At 38.0% G+C, this 12,037-nt stretch overlaps 1 protein-coding gene across 1 annotated transcript in view; it reads right to left on the reverse strand.

The window, feature by feature from the left end:
- The window catches only part of HERC2 (E3 ubiquitin-protein ligase HERC2), a 509,505-nt gene that overhangs the window by 373,282 nt on the left and 124,186 nt on the right, over nt 1-12,037 (reverse strand). The window contains exons 18-21 of the mRNA XM_068226746.1: nt 10,860-10,970; nt 10,572-10,728; nt 6,089-6,276; nt 2,489-2,644 (exon numbers count right to left, since the gene is read on the reverse strand). Of these exons, the coding sequence (XP_068082847.1) occupies nt 2,489-2,644; nt 6,089-6,276; nt 10,572-10,728; nt 10,860-10,970 (612 nt within the window). The remainder of the gene's footprint in view (nt 1-2,488; nt 2,645-6,088; nt 6,277-10,571; nt 10,729-10,859; nt 10,971-12,037) is intronic.

The following is a 12,037-nucleotide window of genomic DNA, read 5'->3' on the forward strand; positions in this document are numbered from 1 at the left end:
AGAACAAACTGGGGGACTCTGCTCCTTCATTTTCAACTGTTTCCATGTGGACCAGCGAGTTTAAATTTGGTCGGGAGAGCTTGGATGATGATCCGATAGTGGACGGCCAAAAAGTGTTATGACCCCAGAATTTATCGCAAAAGTGCATAAAATGGTCATGGAGGATCGTTGACTGAAAGTGCGGGAGATTGCTGAAGCTGTAGGGATGTCTTCTGAACGGCAAGAAAAAAGTAATTTAATGGTTGAAACCTATAAAAAATTTCGTAACAACAGTCCGGTGGACATTTCCTTAACAGTTGGCAACAGTTCGCAGATCGCTGACAGATCGTAAAGGACGCTTCTATCGGAGATCTCGTGAACTAAAAATAAAGGAGCATCACCGGCCGCCGAGCTTCCGTGTAAAGCAAGCGGAGTGAGTGGAGTGCCTACATTAGGGCTATGCCTAATGACCTATCTCTACAAGCACTATCAAAGGGTAGAGAAGTGTCCACCTATTCAATACTGTTAGCTTGTATGATGTATTATATAATTGGGACTAGTTTCGACCCCATATACACTGGGTCAACTTCAGCCACGATTCAATTGGTAAAACATACGCTCTCATACAACACATAATAAAGTAGACAATCTGGTATGTTTCAATTTGCATTCCAAATTTTAAAATATTGATGAAGTCCGAACAACACATCCAAAATTGAAATTAAACATTCTTGAGTTGGTCTGGGTGTTGGCATTCCCCATCTGTATAGACGAGCCACTTGGTTTATAGATTGTTTTTTGTACAGTAGTAATATGGGTAATGGTTTGTTGTAAGGAAACGTTCATAACTTGAATAGGTATACCTTATCGTCAGATGTAGTGATCCATTGTTTATTTGGTTTGAAGTAAATGTCTGAAAAGAAAATATTCGAAGTAAATTATTGAGAGAAGAAGGGGAGCTAGAAGATCGGGATCAATATACGGCTGTATGAGACTCACCTCTATGTTGCTCATAAAATGTGTGCATTTGGTATGGACACCAACACCAGATTGACTGTTCAGAGGGATGTTAAAAATTAAATAACTGGAAAGGAGGTTCAACCTATTCAATACTCAAAGGAAAGAAACGTAGCAATCACATTTCTATTTAAATGGGACCGGTTTCGACCTTAGTCTAGGTCATCATCAGCCATAAAAACATATAAAATGTTTATGAATGTTGGAGGTCAGTTCCACACTCTGTTAGGCACAAAGACACGACACCACATTCTGTCCTGCATAAAGTCACAACACTACTAATCAATATACGAAGATCAAAAAGGCTTGAATTCGCAGACGAACAGATCTGTAGTAGAAAGCCGGGTGCTCATTCAGTTGTACTAATTGGCGTCGTATATTTTTATATATGTAATTGGCCTCCCGCAGCCGTGACAGGTTCTGGACCTTCGAAACGTTCTCCACTCTACTTTGGTGTTTGGCCGCAGCGCGTGACCTTGAGTGTGCCGCGCTGGTCACCGGGAGCTGGCGGCTTTCTACTACAGATCTGTTCGTCAGCGAATTCAAGCCTTTTTGATCTTCGTATGTTGATTAGTAGTGTTGTGACTTTATGCAGGACAGAATGTGGTGTCGTGTCTTTGTGCCTAACAGAGTGTGGAACTGACCTCCAACATTCATAAACATTTTATATGTTTTTATGGCTGATGATGACCTAGACTAAGGTCGAAACCGGTCCCATTTAAATAGAAATGTGATTGCTACGTTTCTTTCCTTTGAGTATTGAATAGGTTGAACCTCCTTTCCAGTTATTTAATTTTTAACATAACAATAATTTCAATACGGAACAATGAAATTTTTATCTTTAAATGTTCAGAGGGAGCAGGAGTTCAGCTTATCATGGCAGGGGTTGGAAGAGGGATGTGTGAGGAGGGCCAGGTGGGGAGGCGGTTAGGTAGGTTTGAATGTCGACAAGAGTGCTCGCAAGTGCACATAGTGAGAAAACAATACCATACCGAAGATGATCGATCACATTTTATGGCAAACGTTTCAGTCTTATTTAAACAGCGTCATTCAACCTATTTTAACTGTACAATATGTATCATGAAAACATATAGAGAAATTATAACCTTCTCACTATATGTTTGCATGATAATAGCCTTTCCGAAATTTAACCAGACTTTCTGAAGATGATCCATCGCATGGGATATAATCAGTGAGTGCATAAATATTGGTAACAGAAAAAATTGTGCACGCTTAATCACTCATAATAATGGATGTGTCAGTGATAGGGCTATTGCTGTATCGGAAGGATAATACACAGTATAATATAGGAATTTGGAAGGGACAGAAAAGGCCTGCCATTATAACAGGGTTCTCGTTATATGCCATACTTGCTATTGCGGACTTCTGCTGAACTCCAAAAGATTCAGACTACCTTCAATAACATCAAAATATAGCAAATGTAAATGTAAATGAGCTTACACTCTGAGAAAAGATATGTGATGAGACTTACCAATAACATCTCCTCTGAGTATGGATGCTATGAGAGAGAAGTGCTTGCTGCTGGTCGCAGCCAAACTTGAGGCTATAGGAAGAATATCAGTAACATGACTGGACAGCATTTGGATGTATTTAGTTAGCAGAGACTCAGCACCCAGAACATCTTGATCTGAAAAAATATCAGAATGCACAATGAAAATAATGCTATACATGCAATGAAAATTGAAGGGTTTTCCAGGACATATCTACATAATTTGGCAGTTAAGAAGGGTATTACTAAAAATGCCATCTTGTATAGACTGTTACAGCACTAGAAAATCAAAACTAGTTGACATGAAAAGATGTCAAATAACACACTTTCATAATCCATACCATGAGCAACACACACCAAAGTGTCACTACATTTGAGGCATCTAGTATCAAAACCGGCCAAGTCACAAATTTTACGAAAATGAGTTAAGGTTATAAATTTGAAGTAGAAGTATAGCACTATCAGGTGAAACAAGAATATGTTTTAAAATCGTCCATGTCTTCATGTTATACAGCACTGAATTCTCGGTCTTGCAACAGAATCGGCCAAGTCATGCAGCCAGTGAATTCAAAACTGGCCAAGTCAAGGAACGAGCGACAATCTTTATGATGCAGCATTATTGTGTGGAATCTTGTGTTGTTACATTAAGCAACAAGGTGATAATATCGGTAGGCAAAATCGTTCCTTGTAATGTATATTCTCTGAAGTAATAATATTTTGTTTTTTGTTCGTTTGCAACACTGATTTACGTATTGGCGGGCTTCTTACCGTCATTGGCGCCAAAGCAATCCTATTTCCGCTGTGCTCGTATTTTGTCATTATTGTGTGCTGTAACGTGGATATTGTTCCGAGTGGTGAACTGAAAGATTTACTTTCATACCTTGAGAAATTGTACAAAATTGCAACAAAAACGGCCAAGTCAAAATTTAAATTAACAAAAAAGATGGGTTAATTATGAGTTAGATTTCTCAAAACAGCGGAACTTAAATATTAAACCATTCAGGATATAACTGTGAAAAAAAATCTTTTCTGACCATCATTGCTTTGTCTCTACAGGTTTTTCGTCCATATTGAAAAATATGCCTTGAGTGACTTGGCCGGTTTTGATACTAGACGCCTCATTTATTTCTTGAAAAATAATTTGAACTTTTGTATCTTTTTTTCAACTAACAACTTTGATTATCCATTTGACCTGTATTTTAAGATCAAAATATTGTTTAAGTTCAACCAAAGGTAACACCATGAACATGCCTATCATGCTTACACATCATATATAGGAGATAAGAATATGAAAGTGAACACACAATATGATAAACACAATGACAGGTCAGTGCGGGAAGAGGGAGCGATAGAACAAGAAGACAAGGACAAAAACATTGAAACATAAATGGACGAGGACAATCTCCATATCTTCATACACTGTCAATTTCATATAGATGAAGTGGAATTCAGCTGAACATTAAAAGCAATAAATAGTGTATGGTGTACAAAAGAATTAAGATATTTAGACTGTTTATTTCACAGTCCATTTTAATGGACATGATAATCTTCCTAGTTTTTGGTGCGTGAAAGAAGTAAACTGTGGGAATCATCTACATTTTGCTAAGCTTAGATCTATTTCCTCAGAAGAGAAACTTCTAAGACCATGACTATGACTGTTCTTGTGATGTTTAAAAAAAAAGAACGTTTTAGTTTTGACTTGGTTAGTTTGTAACTGTGAGGTTGTTCAGTCTGTCAAAACTAATTTAGGATAAAATAAATTTAGAAAATACCTGGGGGAAAAAAAATTATAACATTATTTTTTTAGAATCTGCTTTACGTCGCACCGACACAGGTGTTATGGCGATGATGGGGCAGGAAAGGTCTAGGAATGAATGGGAAAGAAGAGGCCGTGGTCTTAATTAAGGTACAGCCCCAGCATTTGCCTGATGTGAAAATGGGGGAACTACTGAAAACCATCTTCAGGGCTGCCGACAGTGTGAATAGATCCCATTATCTCACAAGTGCAATCTGATAGCTAAGTGACCCAAATCGCGTGGCTACTTGCTCAGTCAGGAAAAGTTCAAAATTCCCCTTGTTGTCATTGATAAATGCATGAACCTACCACTGCAATGACAGCAGCACAGCTGGGATTCAATGCAATGGCGGGCATTGTCTATTGTCATCCTTCTAACATGGACTGGTGCCCGGCCTGTAGAAGACCCATATATTCTTACAGGGCAAATCCTCACTCTACTATATTTTAAATCCTGTAACCTTCTATATTTCAGATAACCTAGTAAACTTGTTATTAAGCTTATGAAAGCGTATGTTTTCAAAACATACGACAGAAGTTAAGCTTTTAAATCTGTTTGATATAAACACACTAAATATAATTATACTTCAATCCTAGTGAAACTATTATTGAATATACATGTACTAGCCCATACACCCCTAACATTAATAATACTCCTGCTAAAATCATATGAGGTATGCTGGTACATTCTATTGCTGTATGATCCCTATGATAAATGTAATAAGTAGAATCGTAGAAAATGAGTTCTGAAATGGAAATAATGCATTTTCAGATGCATGTCCATATATTTTCATGTTCTACGTGTGAGGAATATGTCCTGAAAGTTTGGCTGTACCGTACTGTCACACACTGTATTGACTATCTCCGTAACCAGCATTCATGGCTGCCATGCTTTACCAGACTGGGTGTTGTTCATGTTGAACTAAGTTCTTTAATATCAAACTGAAACTAAGTGAGAATGCACATAACTGTGAGCAAAGCCAAAGTGCAGCACATGATAAATACTGATCGCCATGTGGGAGGGGCAGTAGAATATATCCATGTATAGTCGAAACTGGTTAAGACATCGCTCTCTAGTGCGTTTCCCTGGTTATTACATCATTATTCCAAGGTTCTAGTCCATGTCCTACTAAATACATGCTAAAGAAACCTGGATAACACATTTACGTCACTCTTTAGCATGTTCTTAACTCCCACCATACAAAAGAGTAAATTAGCGCCCCTGGCCACGTTACGCGCACGATGCGCCAGCAATGACTGGATTCGGTAGAGAACTTAATTTCACGGCCCTAAGGTGTCAGCCTACAGCTGCAGGGAGCATCAGTCTCAAGCCATATAATGTGAATTAATCGAGGGATGTTCCACCATTCAACACAATGTATAAAACATGACATTTGAGCGAAAACCAGTTTCAATTCCCTTGGAATCGTAATTGTTTTTCATTTTTTTACCAAATTCCATCTTTATGACATTTTTTTCAGACTCCACAAAAACGTCCTAACCAGTTTTGGCTGTATCCCCTGACGTACTTTCGCATAAAATCTATTTTTAAATTTTTTCTTTGTAAGTATTTTCTACATTTATTTTATCCTGAATTAGTTTTGACAGGCTGAAGAACCTCACAGTTATAAAAATAAAAATGTTCTTGTGGTAGCTGTAGTCAGACAATTTCTCTTCACAGGATGCAGAGCACAGTCTTTGTAAAATGTGAAGGATTCCCACAGTTTACTTCTTTCACACAGTAAAATCCCAAGAGATTATCCTGTCCAAATTTAAAATATATTTACCTTGTTGAGAATTCCAAGATTTGGCTTCACGACTGTGTGAATATATCTGCGCAATTAACAGTCGCTGGAAACGTAGCAACAAGCTGAGACTTGGAGATCTCTCCTGCTTTTCGCGGTTCTCTCGTCGTATGCTTGCAGTCCCTGAGTGTATTGCTTGTAGACGAGCTTGAGTCAGGGATGATCCATTCCTTGGAAAATAAGCAGTGTTAAGTTAATACAGAAACAGTCATGGACTACATAATATGATATAAAATATAATTCTTAGAGTAACAGAATAAACATTCTCTTAAAACAATTACAGAGTCACCATAAGTACTATAAGTAACACTGAAATGTTATCGTCCATGTTAAATTATATATATGACACAGAACAAAAGACAGTGAAATTCCTATTCAGAGTTTGTCTATATAGAAAGTGTGGAAGTAAGGAAAACACAAAGCTAAGAAGAAGAAGAACTGGTTTTAGCCAACCCTGTTTCTAGGGTTAGCAAGCTAGCTGCTTACCTAGAGGCTCTGGGTTTGATTCTTATCCAGATCAGGGATTTTTACATGTATCCAAGGGCTGATTTAATGTCTACTTAGCCTACAAGAACATGTGAAGGGCTATATGACAGTCAGACAGCGGCTTGGTCTAGAAAGCCAAGAATAATGACCAAGAGATTCACCAAGCTGACTACACATCATCTCGTAATCTACAAGCTTTCGGGCCAAACAGTCATCACTTGGTAGGCCAAGATCCATCAGGGCTCTACGGCCACGGGATTTGTTTGTCTTTTGTTATTGGTTTTAGTCTCACTAACTAATGAATGTCTCATTACCACCAAACAAAATGTTACTCTAGTAATGGAAATTCTCTCATACAGTAAAACTCTGTTAAGACATTTTTCAAGGGACCACTCAAAAAGAACTTGAGCAAGAAACTTCTTAAAAGGGGTAATGCCTGAAAACTTACAGGTCCCCAAAATACACGTGAAACACATAGCTGGCGGATTTCCGTTTGTGAATGATACCAAAATAGGCTGAGATATTATACGAGGGATGATCAAAAACTAAGGTTACAAGGCCGATATTCCTGGAGTTTCATCTGTTATAGAGAAAGTAATACTATGCGGTAATTCTAAAACATGCTGTTGGAAACTGTATAGAGTTTCAGCCACCCACCACCTAAACACAAAATGGTGACTCGTTTGGAAAACTGGTCTTGCGGAGAAATCCGCTCAGTTATTCAATTTCTGTGGGTGAAACATGTAAACGGCGGCTGGTAGAGGTTTACAGAGAGACTGTAATGTCTTGTCAGCATGTCTCAAAATGGCATAGAAAGTTCGTGGCCAGTAGAGAAACAGTCACCGGCAAGGATTGCAGTGGCCGACGCAGCACGTCATCAACAGATTTGAACACAGCTCGCGTGGAGGAGCTGATTTAGGACAACAGGAGGATCACTTTACAGCATATGATGGTAGAATTGGGAATGTTTGGAAGTGTTCAACACTTTGTTTGCAATATCCTGCAGTACCAGAAAGTTTGTTCCTGATGTGTTCCACAAAATCTGTCCAATCAAGACAAGAAGAAATGCATGGGGGAAAATATGCAACTTTTGCAATAGTTCTCTGTGGAAAGGAACAGTTTTCTTCACCGCATTGTCATGGGTGACGAAACATGGATGCACCACTACAACCCCAGCAGTAAGTGGTCATCAATGGAGTGGAAACACACCTCCTCTCCAAAGGCAAAGAAGTTTGAGGTGATGCCATCTGCCGGGAAGGTGATGGTCACAGTGTTCTGGGACAGTGCGGGTGTCATACTCGTGAAGTTTTTGGAAAAAGAGGAAACAGTGACCGCTGACTGATAATGTGAGACCTTGACACAACTGTACACAGCAATCAGGAGGAAACGTTCATGACTTCTCACCAAGAGCGTCACCTTCCTTCATAATAATGTGCAACCACATACAGCCCAGCAGACCACCATACTGCTGAAGCAGTTCGACTGGTATACATCATTGACCACCCACCCTACAGCATTGACCTCACTCCAAGCGACTTTCGCCTTTCCTCACTTGAAGGAGCACCTTGGAGGCCGATAATTAGCTGCAGATGAGGAGGTGAAACACTTTGCAAAAACGTGGCTGAACATGCAAGAACAGGATTGTTACCAGGAGGGAATATTCAAACTCATTCCACGAAGCAACAAGTGCCCAAACTGATACGGAGATTATGTCATAAAATAACCTAATGGATGTACTATCAGTTGGCTATTGGTTGTATGAAATAAAATGTACACGTTTCACTGCAGGTTTTGCAACCATACCTTTTTGATCATCCTTCGTATATAAGTTAAGGGCTGCTAAAAGAAGAGCTATAATATTTAAATTTGATTACCATGATGTGTATTTTTAGAGATAAAGTAAAATAATTGAACAAACTGATAAAAATGTTTGATAAGAAAAGGGAACATATATAAAACCTTGCACAAGAGATAAAAAGAAATACAAGAACATTAAAAGGCTAGATAGTTACTGTACATTATGTAAAAGCAATACCATACCTGCCAACTTTACAAAACCAAAATTCAGGAGATGTTGATATGAAAATCAGGAGATACAATTAGTCTGAACTGCTTATTCTACATGTCTTGTGCAATACAGGACTACTATGGTATATATTATAACACTATGTCTCAAAACCCGACTGTTGCTATACGAGGCTACAAGGCTAAAAATTACACATCTCTATTCTCTCACAGGAAATATGTGAGTGAGATGATCGGTCTCTGATAAGCCTTCTGAAAATAGTATGAACTCATGCTCCACATGTGAATCAGTCATGCGCATAGATGCCATTGCTTAGCAAATGCATAGATTAATACATTGCATCACCCGCCCACGCGATTATACAAAGCGCAATGCTATTTTTATCAAGTAATAAAATAAAAATCGCCAGAATTGTCTCCAAATGGCTCCTAAAATCTCTAGAAAAGTAACTAGTCACTATCTTTAAAATTTTGTCAATAAATTACTAAAATAGACTCCAAATCTAGCGACTAGTCTCTTGAATCGACTAGACTTATGTGAAGGAACACGAACATAGCACGCGAGAACGAGAGATTTACAATCGATATACGCGTCATGATATACAAGTTTCAATAAACATCGCACATTCGCATGTATTTCTCGTATTAATAAACGTCGATGTTTCATTTGAAACCTGCCAATGAGCGAAGGACTTCCGGCCACAGACGTACTGAGTCGAAATGGCGAAGTTTGAAGTTCACCATAAAATAAGCTAAAATCGAGAGAAATAATAAAATAATCGGGAGGCAGAAAAAACTGTTGAAAATCGGGAGTCTCCCGCCTAAATCGGGAAATTTGGCAGGTATGCAATACTGTCTGGTAGGTCTATTAAGTTTATTTTTCATACTATAAGCAATGAAACAAAAAAAGCAGGTTTTAAGTTAATTATAGAAATGAGAGCATGGCAAAGTTTTGGGGATAATATGTGTGGGGTAGGTGATGAAGACACAGTGGCAGTAGCAACGCTGCCCTCAGCGCATATGTAAATGTAAACAGTTTCTTTCCACGCAATTATTTTATTTCATTGCTCCTCATTCTCATGCTACATTCTAATAATACGATGTAATAATTACAAGCAACATGGGAATACAATGCTTAGTTTGTATGAAGATTAAAAAAAAAAATGTTCCCTTTCATGTCAAGACGTGATGGGTGCAGGATGGATGTGTGGTAAGAGAGAGAATATGGTGTGCGCTATTATTTTTTGTGCATCAAAAGACATTACTACACTACTGGTATCAGTATTAGACTTGTTATTCGATATTGCAGTTTTGGTACATAATGTATCCTGAATAATAAGTGTTACGAAGGTTATATTGATCGTTAATCCGTTACTGCTCTTTCCTTATCTCCAGGTTTGACACTGCCTGAGTAATACTGCCACTATCAAATGTTATTATCGTAGCATCGAAATATTTTTTGACTTGAGTATCGATATCAAAATATTGTATTGAATGTGGTATCACAACGTCTCTGTGTTTGTGTATGTGTGTAACTGTGTAACTGAGAAAGAGAGCTAGTGTTGGTGCCGTCACAGCATGACATTGCAAAGCCTTCCAAGCACGGTCTGGGTCGGTCTGGGTCACAGACTTGCCACAAGTTGCAAGTCGCAAACGGTCAAACACAGTGCAACTTGCACAGAGACGGGCGAGTTCTAACCATGAGCTGCATTGCGCGGACGTTTTATATGTCAAGGAGTTCTAAAATCTGAATTTTTTTTAACTGGAAAAACTTTTATACCAGAACACTTTAAATGGGAAAAATATACATAGACCTGTATCTTAATGCAACCGATCAGAGACTGAAAATATCACACGACTTAGGTGGGAAAACTTATTATGCGGGAACTTCTTAACCAAGTTATACTGTAGATGTATAAATTAGAAACAGAAGGTGAAACAATAGTCCTCAAACCTTAACAGTAGCTTCACTAAATGCAGAAGAGGCACAGTTGAATTATGCTTCTCGTGAAGTGCAGCATCTTTGGCACGTTTTGACTCTGTCTCTAGCAATGCCTGTTCTGACATGTGAGCTTTGCCTTCATTTCCTTCAAGCTGGCCACCAAGCTCCACTGAAATTAATTGAACAAGCATAAGTTATGTTTCGCATGCATTACAGGATAGGGAACTAACTGCTTACAAATTCATCATTCATAAATAATAAATATGATTTTATAAAATGATATCTTTATGGACTTAATACCTTTAAATGCTGCTTTTAGGGCTGTCTCAAGACCTCCATCTGCCATTAGACTTGAGACTAATAAGTCAGTCATAAAACGATGTCCAGAACTCATACTTGAAGGGTCAGATCCTAAAAGTAAAAATAGAAGTCCATTATACAATAATATAATTGTATGGGATTCAACTGTACATATATACATTAAAGACAGACAGTAAGGAAGAATATCCCCACAAGAAAGACACTGGATACTTACTACAGAACAGACAACTTTTTGTCACTCTTCAGGATTAAGAACACTAGATCAAATCAAATCAAAATCAAATTCTCTTTATTTGCAAATGAGGTGTCTACCTCGGTGGCAAATGGTACACTCAAATACATTATTGTCAAGCACTGAATATTAAATTAACAAGAGAAGAAAACTTTCCTATAATACAATATTATACAATTTACGCTAACAATTTTTTCTATTAAACACACAGCTTATCCTTAATAAATTTATATTGTTTACAAAATTCTACTTATAATATCTCCTGTATTACTTACAAATATAGTCAACTGATATACAGTATGTGGAATTACTTCAAATGATACTATACAACTGGTATAAGATTAAACTTTACATTGCATTTATTTATTTATTTATTTTTTTTAATGTTTTTTTTTTTAAACCCATTCTGGAACCTAAGTAGCATAACGACCTGCTGCGTCTTAACCAGAGCACATTTTGCCACCACTTTTCGGAGTTCCTGAAGGGCCTTCACAGCTACCGTAGCAGTCCCAGGGCCCTTGAAGTCCCCACTGTACTTCACCCCTACAGGCAGTCCCCTACTTTGGCTGTCCAAACTCCATGGACCAGGGGATGGAAATTAATTTATTCACACACATTTTTAAAATTTTATTTACAATAACCTGCACTGGTCGAATGCCCTCTAACACTTCATTTATTTTCTCTATTGTTGTTTATACTCTTCTTGAATATCTGTACAGATTTTGGAAAAGGATCAAACACTACCCCTGGTAAACTGTTCCACTCCTTCACACCCTTCCGAATGAATGAAAATTTACCCCAATCGCTTCTGCTAAAATTCCTTCTAATTTTATATTTGTGGTCAGTCCTGCCGATATAATTATTTTCCAACTGAAGCCTCTCACGGATATCTCCCCATGCTTCTTCTCCTGTATAGGCTCTATAT

This window comes from Anabrus simplex, chromosome 3, assembly GCF_040414725.1.
Source record: "Anabrus simplex isolate iqAnaSimp1 chromosome 3, ASM4041472v1, whole genome shotgun sequence".
NCBI classification, from domain to species: Eukaryota; Metazoa; Arthropoda; class Insecta; order Orthoptera; family Tettigoniidae; genus Anabrus; species Anabrus simplex.